The following is a 23,269-nucleotide window of genomic DNA, read 5'->3' on the forward strand; positions in this document are numbered from 1 at the left end:
GCTTTAAGTTTAAAAACCTGTACATTGTCGTTGCCTTTTGCATTTTCTTTTTTTCTGCATAACAGGCTAACATTGATCCGAAGATTGGCAATTGGAACTACTGGTATAGGTAATCTTTTGGTCATTAAAACATCATCTAAGGGTTTCAGAAACTGCTCTAGTATCTCTTTAATTTTCATAACGAGCTAGAATTGACACTGATGGTTGAGAAAATGGAGGTGAAGAGAGGTTATGTGTCACTGCTTTCAAATGAGCCCAGTGCATTTTTTTCTCTGGATTATGTTCTCCCCCAGCCCCCTTGAAATTTCAGGGACCTTTTTGTCAATAGCCCTAGAAAACATTAGATTTATTATCATCTATTAATACTAACGCCCCATGGATGAATGAATTAATCCATTGTCAGATTTATGTTTAAATCCTAGTTAGCAGCGCGTCAGCAAAACAGTAACAAATCCTTTGTTGGCGCACTTCTCGGTGCTTTCGTGGGACCTTAGCACCTCAGAGGGTGCTCAGCATCTCTAAACTTGGGTTCCTCCTAACACTAGGGGGAGACCAAGAGCCTTGGGACACTCCCAACACAGGGAGGGGAGGCGGGGCCTATTGTCAAGTCACACCTTCCCTGCCTGTGACTGGCACAGACATTAGCCAATGGGTGCTTGGATAGGGCGCGCCGGCGCCCCGCCCCCCTGAGCGCCCCGCCGCCCCGAGGCACCCTCTGGCAGACTCGGCGGCGGCGACAGCCTGGGCGGACAGTGCGCCGTGCGCAGGCGCGGAGCTAGACCTCGCTGCAGCCCCCATCGCCTCGGGGAGTCTCACCCACCGAGTCCGCCCGCTGGCCCGTCAGTGCTCTCCCCGTCGTTTGCCCTCTCCAGTTACCCCAGTGCCTGCCCTACGCACCCCGATGGCGGAGCTGCGGCCTAGCGGCGCCCCCGGCCCCACCGCGCCCCCGGCCCCTGGCCCGACTGCCCCCCCGGCCTTCGCTTCGCTCTTTCCCCCGGGACTGCACGCCATCTACGGAGAGTGCCGCCGCCTTTACCCTGACCAGCCGAACCCGCTCCAGGTTACCGCTATCGTCAAGTACTGGTATGCTCTGGGCCGCGGGGAGACGGACAGGCGCGGGCTGGAAAGGGTTAAAGCGCCGAGGGCGAAGTAATTTGTGGGAGGTGGGAGGAGGAGTAGAGAATGGTTAAAGCACTCAGAAGGAGGGCTTCCTGCTGCGAGGGAAGGAGTTAAGGCTCAAGTTGGGAATGGGGACAAAGGGGTTAACGGAGCCCGTGGGTACTGAGGGGTTAACCGGGATTAGGAGAATAGAGTGAGGACTGGGGGTGTGTGTAGGAGCAGAGGGGGGAACGGCAGGAGCGAGGGAACTGTAAACGTGGTGAAAAGAGGGGGCGCCTGTAGGGGGTCATTAGTGGGCGAGGGGAAGCCAAGCGGGGGCGGCCGAAGTGGGATGGGAGAGGCGAGGCGGGGCCTGGGGAGCATTTGAGAGGGCTTTGGAGGAGCGAAGCCGAAGAAGCTCAGAGGGCACGAGACTGCATAGAATGGGGGGTTCGGGGGGCCCAGGGCTCTCCTGTGGTGGGTAGGAGGGCCAAAGATGATGGCCTGGTGCTTGTGGAGAGAGGAGGAGGTCTCCTTTTGATACCTTCCCGATTAGCTCAGACGTCGTATCAGGGCAAAGCTTTTGCTTTTGAAGTTTGACGGAGCAGCTCTTCCTGATAAACTTTTTGCTTACTCTGCACTGTTCTCTTTCTCCGTGCAGAGCTTCCTCCTAGCTCTGCAGTTGCTTTGCTTTAGGGCATTAGGTAGAGAGAACCATGGTTTGGCTTAGGATTGAAGGGGCCCACAGCTTCCCACCTCCAGTTGGAAATAAATGATGGAGACTCTGGGACCCCAGCAGGGAGGAATTGTGCAGTGGGACATTAAGAGGAGCTTCTCGGCCATGGCCTGCAGTTTCTCCGGGGAGCTGAGAGTAACCCTCAAGTAGCTTTAGGGTAGGAATGGTCTTTTCTAATTTCCCATTCCTGTTTGCAGCCTGTTTCTTCCTTCAGCATTTGGGCAGAACAGATGTTCTGGGGACTCTGGAAAAGAACCTGTCCTCAAAGTCTTGCTGGACCAAAAACTGAGATATTGGTTGAAACTGTCCAGGACCACATTCATGCAGGCATTGTGTAAGATGATCTTCAATGAGTCTTGAAAGACTGTTCTGCAGCTGCTTGGGGGTGTGGCCAAAGAGTAGACCTGAAGGGGCAAGTGGACATCTTTGCTGGTTACCTCTCCTTTTAGGACTGAGTTTTCCTCCTGGTGAAAACCTGTTGCTTCCCCTGGACATCGGTGTCAGTAGGCTGTGCAGGGCTGAGGCCAGGTGCCTGCATCAATGGGAGGATGCCAAGAGGCCAACAGCGTGTAGAGCCTGGGGACCAGCCACCTGCTGTCTAGGGAGGATTGTAGGGAACAGCCTCCTCTGTCAGAGTAGCCGGGAGGAGGTGGAACTGGTGTCGCAGTCCTCTCTCGCTGGCGAACTGTTCTCTGGTTGAGAGGAGTTGTTGAAGAGCGCTTCTGAGTGGAAAGCAGCTCTTGCTAGCTTAATGACCCATTCTCATTGTGCCTTTATATTTAACTATGTGTTGTGATGAACTTGTTGTCATGTGTCAGGAGAAAAGTGGGCCTGGGCTGGGCACAGTGGCTCATGCCTGTATTCCCACCACTTTGGGAGGCCTTGAGGATCCCTTGAGGCCAGGAGTTCGAGACCAGTGTGGGGAGCGTAGCCAGACCCTAACTCTGTTATTTGGAAAAAAAAAAAAAAAAAAAAAAAAAAAGAAGTGGGCCTGGCTCTGCTACGCTGTTTGTTCAGGCCTCATTTGAGTGTGAGGAGAAATCCCTACACAGATTCAGGCAACTATTTTTATGTCACCCAAGTAGCCATAAAGGATAGAATTGTATGTAAAAGGTATGAAAGCATGTGCAAAGGACTAAGGGCAATTTTTTTTTTCCTTCCTGCTGCAAGCTTGTTAACAGCCATATCTTCAGAGATGGGCCAACATGTGATAATGAAGAAAAGGGATTATACAGCACTTTGTGAAAGCCCTTCCTAGATGCAGAAAAGTGTAAAGAGAAACAGCACAGTGACTGGTACTTTCTCTTTTTTTTGAGACAGAGTTTTGCTCTGTCACCCAGGCTGGAGTGCAGTGGCACGATCTTGGCTTACTGCAACCTCTGTCTCCCGGTTTCAAGCGATTCTCGTGCCTCAGCCTCCCAAGTAGCTGATATTACAGGCACACGCCACCTTGCCCAGCTAATTTTTGTATTTTTAGTAGAGGCAGAGTTTCACCGTGTTGGCCAGGCTGGTCTCGAACTCCTGACCTCAAGTGATCAACCCACCTCGGCCTCCCAAAGTGCTGGGATTACAGGCGTGAGCCAGTGCGCCCAGCCATCAGTGACTGGTACTTTCTAAGATGCGCAGGGGTTTGCAAAAATAAGATCCTGAAATTCATTTATATTCCTCACATTTGGGATCCCACGAGGTTTCTAGCAGGATGACTGACCCAGGCTGTCTGGGTCTGTCTGTGGCCCAGGGTAGCTTGGGATTCATTTTGCAATAGCAGTGTGGCTCTGTGGCTGGTGATCCCTGAGTAGTGGGGACATTCTAACTGAAAGCTGAGACTTTGGTGAGCAAGGATCAAAGCAGAGAGGCAGAACCTGTACTCATGGCCCACTTCAGTCCTGCAACTGCCCTGCAGAGAGAAGTTGGGTGTTCAAGGAATTAAGTTGAGGGATGCCCTGGGACCTTGGATAACATAATTTGCTAAGTGTAAAATGCGATTTTTTTCCCACATACTCATCTGGCCTCTGAGTAGTAAGTAAACAGAATACTCTGTGCTTGGGGACAGGGTTAATTTTAGCTGACTCTTGGTAGTTCCTTGCAGTTGGAGTTTGAAGGTTAAGCTTCTCTCCTTGATGTGACACCTTGTGGGAGACTTGGTGAGAAAGAGGGCTGCAGGGATGCTGCAGATGGAGCAGAGAATGGTAAACACAGTTTTGCAGCTTGGTGCAGGATGGACCTAGGCTGTAGCGGGGCAGGTTTGGAAATTTGCAGCAGGAAACTGGAGCAGGTATGGGGCCTGTAGTGGCTCTCATCTGCTCTGGAGTTCTGTAGCTCTAATGGGGTCTTTCCAGGGATCTCTACTCTTTTCTTTCTTCCCTTGCCCCACAAACTTTTCTAAATCCAACCTGTTGTAGAATTAGTCAAGTGATTTGTTGAAATCAGTTAAGGCAGACATGGAGAGTTGTCCCTCTTCCTCTGTTGAGATGCTAAGCTATTTGTAGCAACTTTCTTAAAAGTTCTATAAATAACTTAGCATTTCCTAACAGAGAATAGGGATTTCTACAAAGGCAAATAATATCCTGGTGAAAGAGGACGAAACAAGACCAACTAGTTTTAAATAGTGTTTAAATTGCCTGGTGCTGGCACCATTGACTGGGATCACTTGTAACGTGTCTTTTATTTGGTTGTTAGCTTTCCACCAGCATGCTATCCCAGTTGCAAAGTGTACTCCATCGATGTCCCAGGGGCAGGTGAAGCTTTTACAGTCTGTGGAATGGTCAGATGTTTGAGGCAGCTCAAATGCCGTGTTTGTGGGCTAAATGCAGACTTCCTTCCACTGATGGTTTCTATTTGGTCTATTTCTCTAGCTACCAAAATTTCTTATCCATTTTTTTTTTTTTTTTTTTAGACAAAGTCTCACTCTGTCACCCAGGCTGGAGTGCAGTGGCGCAATCTTGGCTCCCTGCAACCTCTGCCTCTGTTGTTCAAGTGATTCTCCTGCCTCGGCCTCTCAAATAGCAAATAGCTGGGATTACAGGCACCTGCCACCACACCTGGCTAATTTTTTGTATCTTTAGTAGAGATGGGGTTTCACCATGCTGGCCAGGCTAGTCTCAAACTCCTGACCTCAAGTAATCCACCCACTTCGGCCTCCCAAAGTGCAGAGATTACAGGTGTGAGCCACCGTGCCCGGCCAAAACAGGATTTTTTTAAAAAAGCACTGATTACTAAAGGGAACTCTTATTGTATTAAATCCTCAGAGTGAGATAATAACTGAATCTCTTCCGCAACTCCTTCTCAGTTGAATGGTGGGGGAAATTTAATGTGGTCCTGAGAGGCCCCAAATCATTTACCATCCCAGCTCTACCTTTGATGTGGCAGTCTCTCCTGGGATCATTTTCTGGGTGCAGATGCTCACAGGGCGCAGTTTGACTCCTTCTGCAGTTCTCTGTGCAGAACTAAGTTAAGCCTAAGTTTGGCCTTTGTCACTTGCAATGATAAGAGACCAGCTTTGGTCTATGGGGTGCAGGCTGGTGTCTGCACAGACTAGAGGCTTTGGGTTTGTTTAGAACAAACTGTAATTAACATAGGGCACAATATAGTCTTTCAGGAATTAGCTGTCTAAGAGGCTGGAGTGGAGCAGAGCCTCCTTCCAGGAACAATGCCCATTGGGGATGCTTGGGATGGTCTTTCAACAGAGGCCAATTGATTGACTGATGTACCTCTTGCCTTGAAGCTTGGCATGTATACAGGCACCACAGAAGAGAGACAATCCCTGCCAATCTCATTTGGGATCGGTAATTTGAAACAGGAGAAAGCAAAATGGGTAACCACCCAGTCTGCTTTATTTCTAAAAGAGGCCCAGTCTTTCAGGGGTAGGAGAAGGGAGCCTCTTGGGCTTGCAGAGTTGGGCAGCCTTAGCTGTCCATCCCTTAGTCTCATTCTGGAGAGATGTGGCCTCTCTTTAGTTACCTTTCACCCAGGTTCCTCCAGGATGGGTCCTTTAGGTTTACAAAGTAGAGCGCCTTAGCTTGACATTGTCTGATTTCCAGGTTTACACTAACACCCCTGTGTTTTGTTTTTTGCAGGTTGGGTGGCCCAGACCCCTTGGACTATGTTAGCATGTACAGGAATGTGGGGAGCCCTTCTGCTAACATCCCCGAGCACTGGCACTACATCAGCTTCGGCCTGAGTGATCTCTATGGTGACAACAGAGTCCATGAGTGAGTATATGTCACCTGTTCTTTATCCAGAGCCTTATTCCTGAGGTCTTCCTGAGCAGGGGTGACAATGTCATAGTGCTGTGAGCATGGTACTTCTCCGTGGAACCTCTGCATTTCTGCCCTCTGACTATATCTACTCATGCCAAGGTGGTCCTCGTTAACACCTGATTCCTGCTTATCTAGTGCAGGAAAGTCTTGATGAGCAGGATTCCCAAATCAGGTTTTTCTAAGCTTGCCCTGGAGTTTGGGCTCATAGGACAGGAAGGTAGCATGGTTATGACTCAGAACTTGGGCTGATGCCTTTGTGTCTACTTCCTTTTATTCCCCTAGCTTATTATGAAACATTTTAAACATAAAGCAAAGTTGGAAGGATTTTATAGTGAACACTCATATACCCACAACCCAGATTCTACTGTTAACTTTATACTTGCTTTATCACAAATCTGTTCATCTCTTATCCTTTATCTATCTTACCTACTTCCTTTTAACCTGTATTTATTATTTTTTTTATCTTAGTCTGCTTCCGTTTGTTGCCCTATATGTTTTTTTTGGAGATAGGGTCTCACTCTGTCATCCAGGCGAGAGTGCAGTGGTATGATCATGGTTCACTGCAGCCTCGACCTCCCTAGGCTCAGGTGATCCTCCAACCTCAGCCTCCCGAGTAGCTGGGACGACAGGCAAGCACCACCATGCCCCGCTAATTTTTGTAATTTTTTTGTAGAGACAGGGTTTCACCATGTTGCCCAGGCTGGTCTCAAACTCCTGGGCTTAAGCAGTTCTTCCACCTCAGCTTCCCAAAGTGTCGGGATTATGGGTGTGAGCCACTGTGCCCAACTCAGAGTTCATACTGTTAATGACTGTATTCTCTTGCCTTTTGAGCAATTATATCATGTACTCCAATAAGCTACCAACTATTTTTTTTAGAAACAGAGTCTCGCTTTGTTGCCCAGGCTGGAGTGCAGTGGGGTGATCTCGGCTCACTGCAAGCTCCACCTGCCGGGTTCACGCCATTCTCCTGTCTCAGCCTCCTGAGTACCTGGGACTATAGGCACCCACCACCACGCCCAGCTAATTTTTGTATTTTTAGTAGAGACGGGGTTTCACCATGTTAGCCAGGATGGTCTTGATCTCCTGACCTCGTGATCTGCCTGCCTCGGCCTCCCAAAGTGCTGGGATTACAGGCGTGAGCCACTGTGCCCGGCCTGCTACCATCTATATTTTAAAAAGATTTTTTTTGGCTGGGCACAGTGGCTCATGCCTGTAATCCCAGCACTTTGTGGGGCTGAGGCAGGCGGCTCACTTGAGGTCAGGAGTTCGAGACCAGCCTGGCCAACATGGTGAAACCTTGTCTCTACTAAAAATACAAAAAATTAGCCAGGCATGGTAGCATGTGCCTGTACTCCCAACTACTCCGGAGGCTGAGGAACGAGAATCACTTGAACCTGGGAGGCAGAGGTTGCAGTGAGCTGAGATCGTGCCACTGTGCTCCAGCCTGGGCTACAGAGTGAAACTGTGTCTTAAAAAAATAATAATTAGGCTGCGTGTGGTGGCTCACGCCTGTAATCCCAGCACTTTGGGAGGTCGAGGCAGGCGGATCACCTGAGGTTGGGAGTTCGAGACAAGCCTGACCAACATGGAGAAACCCTGTCTCTACTAAAAATAATAAAATTAGCCGGGCGTGGTGGCACATGCCTGTAATCCCAGCTACTAGGGAGGCTGAGGCAGGATAATTGCTTGAACCTGGGAGGAGTAGGTTGCAGTGAGCCAAGATTGTGCCATTGTACTCCAGCCTGGGCAACAAGAGTGAAACTCCATCTCAAAAAAAAAAAAAAAAGTAATAATAATAATAATGAAAATAAACAAAGTTTTTTTTATTTATATTCTTTTGATGGAGAGTTTTTCTTCAATTTAAATGTAATCTTTCTATGTTTGTATTCTGTCAATTAAAAATAAAATAAATAGTCTTCCCTCAACCTCATTAGCATGGTTAATCAAGAGCTGATTTTATTTGTATTGTCATATCCTCTTCTGATTTTTGCCTTTTGTACTTTTTTGCCCCTTATACCATGTCTTTTCTATCTTGGTGGTGGCTGCTTAACCTGGGCAGGTTGAAAGAGTAGCAGGACTCATCCTGTCCTGCCTTTGCATAGCGACCAATTCTGGAGATGATGATGGTATCATAAAGAAGATGATGATAGCCTTTTTCCCCTTTGTTTAGTACTTACTGTCTTCCATGTCATTGTGTTAAATGCTTTACAATCTTATCAGGGTCTCGTTATTCCTATTTTATAGATAAGAAAAATGAGTCTCTTGAGGGGTTAAATGAATTGCTAAAGTTACAGATCTAGGGGTAAAAGAGCTGGGATTGAATTGGGCTGTTTGAGTCCAAAGTTTGAGCTTTTTTGTTTTGTTTTTTGAGACAGGGTCACGCTCTGTCACCCAGGCAGGAGTGTAGTGGCTCAGTCATGGCTCACTGCAGCCTCAACCTCCTGGGCTCAAGTAATTATCCCACCTCAACCTGCCAAGGAGCTGGGACTACAGGCATGCACCACCACACCTGGCTAATTTTTCAAATTTTCTGTAGAGTTGAGGTCTCACTATGTTGCCCAGGCTGATCTCAGATGCCTGGGCTGAAGCGATCTTCCTGCCTTGGCCTCCCAGAGTGTTGGGATTACAGGCGTGAACCACTGTATTCAGCCTCAGAGTTTGAGCTTTTAACCACTGGGCTATTCCACCTCTCTGAACACAGGCCTAACCCAACTTCCTCTTCTCTCTTGTTAAGCTCAGAGGCCCAGGTTTCATCTCTTCACTGGTCACGTGTTGGGAGCAATGTCTGCAGCTGCCTTTACAGCCTTCCAAATGGATTCATTGCAGTGTCAGCAGAAGGATTTGGGAACAGGGAATTAATCTTGCCTGAATGGGGACCCAGCATTACAGTATTAATAATGGAGATAGAATAGCAAACAGATGTGGGGAGTAAAGAGACTATGCTGGACCTTAATTTATATTTTTAATAAGAACCTGCAGAGAGTATTTAGTGCAGCTAGCCTGTACCTTTTTGTTGACAGATTTATTCTGGTTAAAAGAATATCATTTCCTATGTGGCTTAAGGATTCTTCCAGTCTACCTGCTAGGTATAGGCCCAAGGCCCAAAATAACATGAAGAATGTGATTGAGCAAGCCTCATATTTCAGAAGGGGCAACCTCTTAATTTGAAATAGGACCTTTCTTATTGTTTTTTTCTGGTTTAATACTATCCTCTTACATGTGTTTCATTTCTACATGGTACAGCACTTTGTATTCATATGTCATTTATGACAAGAGTGAAACCTCTATTTGGGTTTTCATGTCACCAATCAAGCCTAGTATTTTCCAGTATTACATCCTGGCACTAGAAGAATGTGGAAGGAATGTTCTCAGATATTTACCCAGTTCTGGTCTATGTTGCAGAAGTCAAAAGTACTTCTATAGGCTGGGCATGGTGCCTCATGCCTATAGTCCTAGCACTTTGGAGGTCAAGGCAGGAGGATTGCTTGAGCCCAGGAGTTCGACACCAGCCTGGGGAACATAGTAAGACCCTCCCCCATCTCTACAGAAAATACAGAAATTAGCCAGACATGGTGGTGTGCATCTGTAGCCCTAGCTGCTTGGGGGGCTGAGGTGGGAGGATCACTGGAGCCTGGGAGTTTGAAGCTGCAGTAAGCCATGATTGCACTACTGCGCTCTAGTTTGGGTAACAGAGCGAGACCCTATCTCAAAAAATAAAGAAAGAAAAATAATAAAACACAAATAGGTACCTTTATAATTGGCTTTGTACTGGGATGACTGGTTTCTTTTTGATCCTGTTAAGTTTCTTGAAGAAAAATGTGATTTTCCACACATTTCGTAATGGTGGGGCCTCTTTAAAATGACTTAATGAATACTCATTTAAATTAGTACTCAAAGCTAGGCCAGAAAGGCAAGTGTTCTGCCATCCAGCTTAAGTGCTAAGGGGCGCTGGGTTGGAATGATGGCAAATGGATCTCTGGCAACAATTCTTCCACTGTCTGTGTCTTCTCTTCAGCAAAAAAGGAGCAGAAGCATTGATTCATTTTTTCAGCACACATTCATCAAGCACCTACTTTGTATCAGACACAGAACATCGTAATAGATGTCTTGGGGGATAAAATAGCAAGACATAATTCTTGTCTGAAGGAGCTCATGTTCTAGAGGGGAGATAAACATGTAAAGATGGTTATAGTATTGAGTAATAAATGCTACAGTCCATGGGTGTAAAACACGGTCTGGGAGCAGAGCAGAGGGAGTAACTTCTAGTGAGGCTGCTGAATTGCTAGAGGCTGCAGTGAGGAGGTAGTGTTTGAGAGGAACCCTGTAGGAAGGGGCCTGGGATGCCATCTGCAGCCTGACGCGGTAACAACAACGCTTTTAGGAGTGAGAGGGACTTGAAAAACCTTCTAGCTCAGTATTTCAAAAACTAGTGCCACTTTCATAATTGTTGCCGCTTGTAGTATTATTTACTTCATGTTCCTTTTAAGTTATCCTCTCCTTTTTTAAACTGATATGAATTTATTTTTATTTTTATTTTTGAGATGGTCTCGCTCTGTTGCCCAGGCTGGAGGGCAGTGGCGAGGTCACAGCTCACTGCAGCCTCAACCACTCTGGCTCAAACGATCCTCCTACCTCAGCCTCCCAAGTAGCTGGGACCACAGGCATGCACCACCACACCCGGCAAATTTTTTTTTTTTTATTGTTGACACGAGGTCTCGCTATGTTGCCCAGGCTGGTCTCGAACTACTGGACTCAAGCAATCCTCCCGCCTTGGCCTCTCAAAGTGCTGGAATTGCAGGCAAGAGCCAGTGCTCCTGGCAACGGCATTTATTAAATGCCTGCTGTGTACCTCCTCCTATTATGATCTTTCCTTCTCCTCACAGCCTGTTGAGGGGTAGGGACAGGCAGAAGCGAGGGGTCCTCTGCATTTCTTCTTGCTCCTGGCAGGCATGCTTCAGGGGCAGGAGGGGATGCCCACCCTGGTAACCCTAAAAGGGATGAAGAGTATGATGATTTGATAAGCCTTGGGATGGCCATTTTCATTCAAGTTCTTTCCTTATTCACATTCACTAAAGGAAACCAGGCAAGAGAGCACTTGTTTCGATCAAGATTCTTAAGAAGCCATTTCTGAAGTTGGAGAGATGGAACAAGTTCCAGGTCTGGGCAGCCACAGGAGAGAACAGAGTGCTTTTCTAGGAACCCCAAGGCTGCTCCCAACTGACCTGAGTGGAGAAATTGTCCTGTGGGACTCTTCCCTGGGACTTGGGAGGTGTCAGACAGCTGAGCCTCAGCTGCCAAGTGCTGTCGGAGCTTGCAGCTCTGGCCTTCCCCTTCATGGCCAGGCAGCTGTGGACTGGAATGTGGGGATCTATGCGGCTGTAGAAGTGGTTTCAGCATCACTCTGTGAGGATTTCTGGCTGCCCCTGGTACCACCAACAGCTCTGGCTAGACAGAGCCTATGGGGCCCTAACCGAGGCTGGAAGGCTGGGTAGTTGGAGAGTGCATTTGAGAACTCAGGCAGACTTCCCTGGTGGGATTTTCCCAGGGCAGGTCATCTGCTGTACAAGTCGGGCTGGTTCCAAAGACAGCCTTTGTGTGGAGTTGGCCCAAAAGCATGTGTCATGCCCATGCCTCACCACCATGGGTGATCTAGGCTCTGTCTCACAAATGTGACTTCTTGGCGCACATGTCCAATGGAGTTTGGAGCAGTTCTGCACCCCCCGTGGGGTCTGGAACTGCCGCTGACCGGCTTTCTGGGGCTGCCTCCACCCGGTTGGTGGAGAGCCTCCCTTTCCCTTGTGTTCTTCTTAGCTGGGCTCTGCACCTGCATGAGTTATTTATTAAAACACTGGATACAGATTAACTTTTCCACTTGTTGTTTAGTGTGGCCTCCATCTCCTGCAGTTGAGAAATGCTAATTTTTCCTCCTCAAAGCTTAGTTTGCCGGAACTTTTTTTTTTTTTTTTTTTGAGACGGAGTCTCGCTCTGTCACCCAGGCTGGAGTGCAATGGTGTGATCTCGCTCACTGCAACCTCCACCTCCCTGGTTCAAGTGATTCACCTGCCTCAGCCTCCCAAGTAGCTGGGACTACAGGCGCATGCCACCATGCCTGGCTAATTCTTGTATTTTTAGTAGAGACGGGGTTTCACCATGTTGGCCGGGCTGGTCTCGAACTCCTGACCTCAGGTGATCCACCCACCTCAGCCTCCCAGAGTGCTGGGATTACAGGTGTGAGCCATCCCGCCTGGCCTGCAGGAACTTTTTAACATGTCGTTTCCAAGAGAGATCCTTTCTTTGCCATACACATCTGTACTGGGAGCTTGGTCCCTCCTCTGGTTGGACCTTTGCCCTCCTCCTAGAGCTCTCATGAGGCTGGCAACCAGAATGCCTCCCTAAGCCACTGGACCCAGCCCTGGCTAAGTTTAGCAGGCTAAAAGAAGTGTTCTGCAGGCTCATTGGGGGGCACACCTCCCTGAAGCCTGGTCCCTCTGCCTTTCCTCTCAGGGATGTTCAGTGTCAGGATGACTATTTGCATGAGATGGTGGAGTTCCCTGCTAAGAACAGGTGATCTGGACCACCAAGCAAGCGTGAGGCGTCCTTTGTCATGGCCCAGTGTGGGGCAGGGCCCAACAGGGACTCTCCAGAGCCCTTCCTGAGGCCAAAGCTTTCACTTAGGGTTGGAGTTCAGGCCCCAAATCTCTGAATTTGTGAATTTTTAAATGTTGAGGAGAATTTCTTTTCTTTTTCTTTCTTTCTTTTCTTTTTTTTTTTTTTTGAGATAGAGTCTTCCTTTATTGCCGAGGCTGGAGTGCAGTGACACGACCTCGACTCTGCTGAGATTATTTATAGGTGTGCGCCACCATGCCTGGCTAATTTTTTATTTTTATTAGAGATGGGGTTTTACTGTGTTGGCCAGGCTGGTCTCAGACTCCTGACCTCAAGTGATCTACCCGTCTCAGCCTCCCAAAGTGCTGGGATTTCTTTTCTTTTGTAGCTACAGGAAGACCTGTATTGTGGGGGTTCCCAGCAGATGTCTGTGGGTGTATGGCTTCATCCTTTATAAAGCATTTCATTTGCAGCATGGATTGTTTCTTCCTTCATGGGGTAAGGGTTACAAATTCTCCAATTCAGAGAGTCCCTCAACAGTTGGGAAAAAACTTGTCCAGCTGGCCCAGTTAAACTCAATTTTCTTTTTTTTGAGACAGAGTCTCGCTCTGTTGCCAGGCTGGAGTGCAGTGGCACGATCTCGGCTCACTGCAACCTCCACCTCCCGGGTTCAAGCGATTGTCCTGCTTCAGCCTCCCAAGTAGCTGGGATTACAGGCGCCCGCCAACACGCCCAGCTAATTTTTGTATTTTTAGTAGAGATGAGGTTTCACCATGTTGGCCGGGATGGTCTCGATCTCTTGACCTTGTGCTGGGATTACAGGTGTAAGCCTCTGTACTGGCCTAAACTCACTTCTAAAAAGCCTGTAGCTGGGCATGGTGGCTCACATCTGTAATCCCAGCATTTTGGGAGGCTGAGGTGGGCGGATCACCTGAGGTCAGGAGTTCGAGACCAGCCTGGCCAACATGGTGAAACCTGTCTCTACTAAAAATACAAAAATTAGCCGGGTGTGGTGGTGGGCACCTGTAATCCCAGCTACTGGGGAGGCTGAGACAGGAGAATCGCTTGAACCCGGGAGGTGGAGGTTGCAGTGAGCCGAGACTGCTTCATTGCACTCTAGCCTGGGCAATAAGAGTGAAACTCCATCTCAAAAAAAAAAAAAAAAAAATTAGCTGGGCATGGTGGCACACACCTGTAAACCAAGCTACTTGGGAGGCTGAGGCAGGAGAATCGCTTGGACTCGGGGGCCAGAGATTACACTGAGCCGAGATCTCGCCACTGCACTCCAGTCTGGGTTAAGGAGTGAGACTCTGTCCAAAAAAACAAAACAAAGCAAAACAAACAAACAAAAAGAACAACTGAGTGGTGTGGTATTGTAAGTGACTACCAGGCCAGAGTGGTGCCAGGTAGGTCAGCGCTGGGAAAGTTCTTCTCTTCCTCAAGAGACTTGGAAGCCTTTATGGGTTTGATGCAATCTGATCTCTCAGTCCCGGGATTTTTCCCTGTTCAGCCCACCCTTTTGGGCTCTCCTCTTCCAAGCTGTGCTGTTATCTATTTTGAATGCTATTCCCCATACCTCTCATGTCCTGGGTCTGAGTTTGCTAGCCTCTCCCTTATCCACCTTTCTGATTCAGGGGTCCCAACTCTGGCCTTTGGCCCTTGACTCCTGAATTCATTCATGTATCTTGCCTCTGAGGTATTCAGTGCAGCTCCATTTCTTGTTTCAGTTCTGATGTTGTTCCTGAGATGTGTCTGGTGGGATCTTATCCTCTATGACCTCAGCCCTGAGGAATGGTATCCTCACCCGTCCAACTAACTTTGCAGCTTGCTGTCCTGCCTACCAAGCTCTTGAGGACCAGGCTGTGCAGCACACTCACCAGCAGAGCTATCTTGAGTCCCCTGTACAGGCAGAACATTGGACAAGATGATGTGTTTGAGTGTGGAGACAATGAAGAATCTGACCGAGCGCCTGCCCTTAAAAATGCAGCATGTGCTTGGTAGGAGATGGTGAGGTCCTTGAGAAAGAAGATGACAGTGAGGATTGGGACTGGGAGCAGCTTCCTGTCTCCCTGTGACTTTGAGGCTCTCTCCCCTCATCCTGTGATCTTCAGTGTTCCAAGAAACTTTAAACATATAATTATTATTACAAACAATTATAGCCCTTACTCTGTATAAGGCACTCTTCTAAGTGCTTTATATTTAATCCTCAGAACAACTCTATGGTGTAGGACTTATTATCCTTATTTTACACATAAGGAAACTGAGATGCAGAAATGTTAAGGAACTCATCCACCCAGCCAGTGAATGCTGGAACTGGGATATAAACCCAGGCAGTCTGGATCCAGTAGTCACCACCTCCTTTTTCTACCTCCTGCAGAGAGCTGGAGAATTCTATTCAGAATTATGCTGCTAAATTCAAAGTTATCTTGGATTAATGGAATGAAATGATCAAGACTGAGTAGAGTTAACCAGAAAGTGCTTTGTGGGGGGAAATGTTGAGCTGGATGTAGAAGCTATCTATCTAACTGACTGACTGTCTGTCTGTCTGTCTGTCTGTCTATCTATCTATTTATTTATTTATTTTTGACACAGGGCCTGGCCCTCTCGCCCAGGCTGGAGTGCACTGGCTCCATCTTGGCTCACTGCAACCTCTGCTTCCCAGGCTTAAGTCATCCTCCCACCTCAACCTCCTGAGTAGCTGGTACTACAGGCATGCACCATCATGCCTGGCTAATTTTTATACTTTTTGTAGAGATTGGGTTTTGCCATGTTGCCCAGGCTGGTCTCAGACTCATGAGCTCAAGCCATCCCAAAGTGCTGGGATTATAGACGTGAGTCACCGCACCCGGCCTGGAAGCAGCTTTTAAAGAAAGGGTCTGGCCGGGTGCGGTGGCTCACACTTGTAATCCCAGCACTTTGGGAGGCCGAGGCAGGCGGATCATGAGGTCAGGAGATCGAGACCATCCTGGCTAACACCCTGAAACCCCGTCTCTACTAAAAAAATAGAAAAAATTAGCCGGGCGTGGTGGCAGGCGCCTGTAGTCCCAGCTAGGCGGGAGGCTGAGGCAGGAGAATGGCATGAACCCAGGGGGGCGGAGCTTGCAGTGAGTGGAGATGCGCCACTGCACTCCAGCCTGGGAGACAGCGAGACTCTGTCTCAAAAAAAAAAAAAAAAAGAAAGAGTCCTTCAGGGCAATGGCAGGAGGGTAAAATGGGACAGCAGGTGACAGGTGTCATCTCTCAAGTCAAGACTTCACCAACCAGGCTGGGCATGGTGGGCTCACTCGTGTAATCCCAGCACTTTGGGAGGCTGAGGCAGGTGGATCACCTGAGGTCGGGAGTTCGAGACCGACCTGGCCAACATGGTGAAACTCTGTCTCTACTAAAAAAAACCACGAAAATTAGCCGGGCGTGTTGGCGGGCACCTGTAATCTCAGCTCTTCAGGAGGCTGAGGCAGGAGAATGGCTTGAACCCACGAGGCAGAGGTTGCAGTGAGCTGAGATCATGCCATTGCACTCCAGCTTTGGCAACAAGAGAGAAACTCTGTCTCAAAAAAAAAAAAAAAAAAAGACTTCTGCAACCTTATCGTAGTCATTTACAGTAAGTTGCCAGGAAAGTCTGCAACTTTTAAAAACATAAAAATTTCTGGCTTAGATGGCAAGTTCCCATGGTCATGCTGCTGCTTCTGTGGTCAGGGATGTGCCCAGCATCTCAGTGATCCTTATATCAATGCAGATAGTCATTTAAAATTTTTAAAATTCCTTTAATGATTTATTTTTAATCAATAGACTTTATATTTTTGTGGGGTTTTTTTGAGATGGAGTCTCGCTCTGTCGCTCAGGCTGGAATGCGGTGGCATGATCTCAGCTCACTGCAACCTCCGTTTCCTGGGTTCAAGCAATTCTCCTGCCTCAGCCTCCCGAGTAGCTGGGATTACAGGTGCCCACCACCACGCCCAGCTAATTTTTGTATTTTTAGTAGAGAGGGGGTTTCGCCATGTTGGCCAGGCTGGTCTTGAACTCCTGACCTCAGGTGATCTGCCCACCTCGGCCTCCCAAAGTGCTGGGATTACAGGTGTGAGCCACCGCGCCTGGCCAGTTTCCCCTATTATTAACACCTTGCATTATTGTGGTTTATTTGTTATCATTGGGGAACCAATATTGATACTTATTACTACCTTAAGTCCATAGTTTACCTTAGGGTTCACTCTTTGTGTTGTACAGTTCTTTTTTTTTTTTTTTTTTTTTGAGGCAGAGTTTCACTCTTGTTGCCCAGGCTGGAGCACAATGGTGTGATCTCAGCTCACTGCAGCCTCTGCCTCCTGGGTTCAAGTGATTCTCCTGCCTCAGCCTCCTGAGTAGCTGGGACTACAGGCACCCGCCACCACGCCCGGCTAATTTTTTTGTATGTTTAGTAGAGATGGGGTTCTACCATGTTGGCCAGCCTGGTCTCGAACTCCTGACCTCAGGTGATCGGCCTGCCTCGGCCTCCCAAAGTGCTGGGATTACAGGTGTGAGCCACCGTGCCTGGCCAGTTCTTGGGTTTTGACAAATGCATGTCATGTATATACCATCACAGCACCATACAAACTAGTTTCACTGCTCTAAAAATTCCTTGTGCTCCACCTGTTCATTCCTCCCTCCCCCGAAACCCCTGGCAACAACTGTTTGGTTTTTTTTTACTATCTCTATAGTTTTTGCCTTTTCCAAAAGGTCATAGAGTTGGAATCAAATAGTATGTAACTTTTGCAGACTAGCTTCTTTCACTGAGTAATATGCAGTTAAGATTCCGCCGTGCCTTTTGGTGACTTGATAGCTCCTTTCTTTTTATCACTTGATACTATTCCATTGTTTGTTATGTACCACAGTTTATTCTTTCACCTTTTGAAAAATATCTTGATTGCTTCCAGTATTTTTTGGCGATTTTTAATTAAGCTTCTATAAACATTTGTATACAGGTTTTTGTGTGGACATACGTTTTCAACTCATCTGGGTAAATCCCTAGGAATGTAATGCTAGATCGTATGTTAAGACTATGTTTAGCTTTATGAGAAGCTGCCAAACCATTTTCCATAGTGGCTATACCATTTTTCATTCCCACTAGCAATGAATGAGAGTTCCTATTGTTTCATGTCCTCACCAGCATTTGGTATTGTCTGTTTTTTGGATTTTAGCCATTCCAGTAGGTGTGGAGTGGTATCTAATTGTTTTAATTTGCAGTTCTCTCATGACATATGCTGTTGAGCGTCTTTTCATATGCTTGTCTGTCTTCTGTATATCTTCTTTGGTGACATATCTTTGTTTTTCTTCCTAACCTCCAGCCACTCCCCATTCTACCTCTGCCCATACATACCTTTTTCTCACATCATGGGTTCAGACCATGGGGCTAATTATGCTTTCTGGCATATTTTTCTTTTGGTCACTTCTCAAGCCGTTAAATGAGTTAGATCCGCTGAGTAGGTGCTGGGCTTACCTCTGAATTCCTAAGTTGCTGTTGGTTTTAACTGGGGGTGGCTCATGAGTTCTCTACCTTATATTCTCCAATGATGGTGTCTTCCATAAAGTGTAGCTGCTACTGAGATTTGCAACCTCAATCCTAAGGTTTGAGATTGATTCTGCCCTCCAGTACAGACTGTAGAAAGACTGGTATGCAGACTTGTCCATTCCATACCCTATTGGGCTTAACCTTGCCTTTGATGAGAAATGCATATACCATGCTCCTTTGAAGCCCCAACCAGATCTCAAACTCTCATAGTTGAACCAGCATCAAGAAGACAAAGTCTAAAACTTTCCTGGCCTGGCCTTTTGCTGTTAAATTCGTTATTGTTATCCAATGTCTTAGTTGTAATTTTGCTTTTTTTCACTTATAAAAACAGTTGAACCATTTTACTAAAAATGTTGGGAATTAGAAATGGGAGAAAACAATTACTGATAATCCTATCACCTTTTGTTTACAATTCTATGTCTGTTCTTATGATGATTTCTGTAAATGATTCTGTAAATAACTGGGAGTGACGCTGTCCCAGTTGTGCACAGGGCTTTTGCTTTGTGTGCATCTCATCTTCTTAGTGAGGACTTAACATCTTCTGAGGCTTCCCTGCTACCTGCTTAACGCTGTTGTCTGAATTCAGCTTGCCCACTGTTGCTGGGGTTTCTAGATTCTGAAAACAGCACATTTGCTTGGGAAGATAGCTCTTACCCACTGCCATGTTACATTAACGATATTCCCATTTTTCCTCTTTGACGTCTCACAGCAGTGAAGAGTGGTTTAGGTAGTATATGTATGAACTGTGCTGTTTGCCTACTTCTCAGATCACAGCTTTACTATCACAAATGGTGGTAGCTGTCCTGAGGGGTTGTGTTCTTCCAGTTGTTGCTTTTATTGTTATTTTCCCCTTAGAACAGTCAAGATTTGGTGATCAGTGTCACCTGGAATAAATACCACATGCCTCCTCCTTTCTCCGTTTCTTGGGTGCGTGGGTACAGAAGACTGAGATTGGCTTACAGAGTGCCCCAGGGTCCTCGTACTCGAGGGACACAGAAGGTTCACAGGCATAAGCACAAATGCCTAGAGCTCCTTTTCAGGTAATTGCCTGAAACAAATGGGCTACCATTTAGGGCTTCTGTCACACAGGAAGTCAGATAACTTAATACTACTGTATGTTTGCAGCAGGACTAGATCTAGAGATCTAGAGAAGGAGTGGCCCACTGTCCTTTCCTAGCACTGGGTTGTGGGTAAGCAGGCACACTTAGTTCCCATCCAACGTTGATCGCTGTCCTCTCTTCTTTGGAAGGCCAGACGTTAATCTGCTCCGTAGATTGTCATCGTTGGGACACAGTTCTGGGCATGAGGCTTGTAGTAACAAGCAACATAAACCTGGTCCTGGTCCTCATTGGGCTGAAGGGTCCTTGAGCTAGAAGACATTGTGGGGAGGTGGGCCTGATACAGTTTCACAGCCTTAGGTTATCACCTGGTGCCTCTTTGTCTCCTCTTCTGCAGTCCATGGCTTGAGGCCTAGTGGAGGGCTCTTGGCAAGCAGGAGTCCTGAGGCTCATTTGTGACCAGGCCTGAGTTTGAGGCTGAGACAGTTGTCCATTTGTCAGCAAGATCATAGCTTCACAGCAGCTTCTCAGAGAGGTGTGGTTCACTGGACTCCAGGCCCCTAGCATGTTAGTAAAAGATAGTGGCCCTCACAGATCCCTTTCCTTCCTACTCCTATGTTACTCAGTCTCTTGGAGTCCCTGGTCATAGAATCAGCTTAGCCACAGGAAGGCCAATCAAAGAGATGTTTTGTTTTTCTAGTACTAACCCTCATGTGATACCTGGGGCCTCTTGGAGCCCTGCCTCCGACCACCAGTTTCTCTTACTCTGACCTCAGGCCTTTCAACATGATGTCAGGCTGCCCACGGCCATGGCTATGGGGAAGAGTAACTGCTAGAGAATGGGACTTGGCCCAGGCTACCAGTCCCAGGGGGGTCGAGCTGGCTGGCTGTGCTTTTGGCCTGTGATGGATTTGACTCTTCAAGGCTTCTGACAAAGCTTGGTTGGTTAGAGGAAAAATGTAGTGAAAACCTACAGGCAACACCATGGCTTGCCCTAACCCTCTCGTTTTCCTGTTCTAGCTTTTCCCATATATCAGGTTGCAGACATGCTGAATTCCCACCCTCCTGGAGCCAAGCTGGCAATTTCTCATTCCTGTAACCAGTGGTTTTGTATAGATAAAAGGCCCAGAAGGAAGATGGTCGCTGAGCAGGGAGCCTTCGGAGTTAGACCTTCTTTAGCCAGGGCCAGTGGACACTCATCTCATGAATCATGCTCAGAACCATCCAGTGGCTTCATGTCTCACTTGAGTAAAGGCCAAAGGCCATCACCTTTAAGGTCCTTTGTACTCTACTTCAATCGGCCTTCTCTCTGACTGCTCTGCTCTTCCTATTCTGCCCCCCTTGCTTTTCCTCTGAAGTGCCAGGCATTCTTCTACCTCAGGGCCTTTGCACTTACTCTCCCTATGCCTGCAAAGTTCTGCCTGCAGATAGCTTCATACCTTACCTCACTTCCTTAGACCCTTTCGCAAATAACTTCTCTCAGTTAGGCCTTCCCTGACCTCCTTATTTAAAAAGGAAATCCTGCACCCTCCTCCCACAAAGCAGTATCCCCCTTTCCTGCCTAATTCTTCTTTTTAAAAAGTTATATATATTTGTATAGTCAGGGTCTCACTATGTTACCCAGGCTGGTCTCGGACTCCTGGACTCAAGCGATCCTTCTGTCTTGCCTCCTAAAGTGCTGAGATTACAGACATGAGCCACCGCACCCAGCCTAATTTTTCTTTTTCTTTTTCTTTTTTTTTTTTTTTTCTGAGATGAAGTCTAGCTCTGTTGCCCAGTCTGGAGTGCAGTGGTGCAATCTCGGCTCACTGTAACCTCCGCCTCCTGGGATCAAGCGATTCTCCTGCCTCAGCCTCCCAAGTAGCTGGGACTACAGGCACGTGCCACCACACCTGGCTAATTTTTATATTTTTTGTAGAGACGGGGTTTCACCATGTTGGCCAGGCTGGTCTCAAACTCCTCAAGTGATCTGCCTGCCTCAGCCTCCCAAAGTTCTGGGATTACAGGCGTGAGCCACTGTGCCCAGCCTATTTCTTCTTTAAAACACTTATCACTTCTGCGATGTCTATTATGCTTTAAGAAATTTTTTTTTTAATTACCATCTAGCTTATTTTACTTACTTACTTATTTGTCTTGTTTATTGTCTGTTCCCTCTCCTTCCCACTAGAACATAAGCTCCCTGAAGATAAGGATGGAAATGTGCTTTATCCATTAATGTTTCTCCAGTACATCAGTAAATATTTGTTGAACAAATGAATAAAATGGAGGAAGCTCTTGCTTTGGGGTTTTTCCGACTGTTGGAAAAATATTCTCACCACTGGAGACGGAGAATTCTCCTGGCCCAGCACCAAGCCCGACCTTTTAGCTCATTCAAGAGCACTTCTTCAGTTTGGACCCTTATTCCCATAGGAGAGGAGACATTCCAAGGGCATTTTCATAGGAGTCAGAACCCTTCTGTGGGAGGAGGTATGTGATTTTGGAAAAATTGTCTGAACCTTGCTTTATTTTATTTTATTTTTTATTTTTGAGACGGAGTCTCTCTCTGTCGCCCAGGCTGGAGTGCGGTAGTGTAATCTCGGCTCACTGCAACCTCCACCTCCTGGGTTCAAGTGATCCTCCTGCCTCAGCCTCCCAAGTAGCTGGGATTACAGGGCACGCTACCACGCCTGGCTAATTTTTGTATTTTTAGTAGAGATGGGGTTTTGCCATGTTGGCCAGCCTGGCCTCAAACTCCCGGCCTTAAGTGATCTGCCCACATCAGCCTCCCAAAGTGCTGAGATTATAAGCATGAGCCACCGTATCTGGCCTGAACCTTGCTTTATGAGGTGAGGGAGTACCTCCATCCCAGCAACTGGCACAGTGCTTAGTATGTGTCAAGCACTTAATTTATTTTCTTTTTTTGTTTGGTTTGAGATGGACCCTTGCTCTGTCGCCCAGGCTGGAGTGTAGTGGTGCGATCTTGCGATCTCAGTTCACTGCAACCTCTGCCTCCTAGGTTCCAGCGATTCTCCTGCCTCAGTCTCCTGAGTAGCTGGGATTACAGGCGCGCAGTACCATGCCCAACTAGTTTCTTGTATTTTTAGTAAAGATGGGGTTTTGCCATGTTGGCCAGGCTGGTCTTGAACTCCTGACCTCAGGTGATCCACCTGCCTCGGTGTCCCAAAGTGCTAGGATTACATGCATGAGCCACTGCACCTGGCCTATTTTCATAAATTTTTAGAGCACATTACCTAAATATCCAGTGCTTTCTTAGTGCTGAGGATACCATGGAAAGCAAAGCAGGCAAGGTTTCTGCTCTCATGAATCTTATGTTCTTATTGGAGAAACATGAAAAATTTTATATAGTTTTAGATAGTACAAGTGCTGTGTTGAAAATAAAGCAGGGCCCCAGCTACTCAGGAGGCTGAGGTGGGAGGATCACTTGAGCTCAGGAGTTCTGGGCTATTATGCACTATGCCAGTCAGGTGTCCACACTAAGTTCAGCATCAATATGGTGACCTCCCAGGAGCGTGGGACCACCAGGTTGCCTAAGGAGGGGTGAACTGGCCCAGTAGGTCAAAACTCGTGTGCTGATCAGTAGTGAGATTGTGCCTGTGAATAGCCACTGCACTCCAGCCTGGGCAACATGGGGAGACCCTGTCTCTTAAAAAAATGAAAGTAAAGCAGGGCGCCAAGTGTGGTGACTCATGCCTCTAATCCCAGCACTTTGGGAGGCCACGGCGGGGTGGGTCACTTGAGCCAGGAGTTCGAGACCAGCCTGGGCAATGTGGTGAAACCCCATCTCTACAAAAAATACAAGAATTAGTCAGGCATGGTGGTGCGTGCCTGTAGTCCCAGCTACTTGGGAGGCTGAGGTGGGAGGATTGCTTGAGCCCAGGAGGCAGAGGCTGCAGTGAGCCAAGATCGTGCCACTGCACTCCAGCCTAGGTGACAGAGTGAGACCCTGTCTTAAAAAAATAAATAAAAT

At 47.4% G+C, this 23,269-nt stretch overlaps 1 protein-coding gene across 24 annotated transcripts in view; it reads left to right on the top strand.

The window, feature by feature from the left end:
* SUFU (SUFU negative regulator of hedgehog signaling) overlaps positions 1 to 23,269 on the top strand; it is a 126,452-nt gene that overhangs the window by 963 nt on the left and 102,220 nt on the right. For 5 of the 24 annotated variants that reach the window (XR_010146699.1, XR_010146701.1, XM_063781127.1 and 2 more), the window contains exons 2-3: positions 873 to 1,083; positions 5,911 to 6,045. Coding sequence is in view for 15 of the 24 variants with exons in the window: in XM_063781127.1 (XP_063637197.1) it covers positions 902 to 1,083; positions 5,911 to 6,045 (317 nt within the window). In the remaining 9 variants the exon portion in view is untranslated. Of the gene's footprint in view, positions 1 to 673; positions 1,084 to 2,031; positions 2,169 to 5,910; positions 6,046 to 23,269 lie in introns of those variants that run through there. The other 19 variants (XR_010146700.1, XM_054660466.2, XM_024346569.3 and 16 more) reach the window with 8 other exon arrangements.

This window comes from Pan troglodytes, chromosome 8 (assembly GCF_028858775.2).
Source record: "Pan troglodytes isolate AG18354 chromosome 8, NHGRI_mPanTro3-v2.0_pri, whole genome shotgun sequence".
In the NCBI taxonomy this organism is placed as follows: domain Eukaryota; kingdom Metazoa; phylum Chordata; class Mammalia; order Primates; family Hominidae; genus Pan; species Pan troglodytes.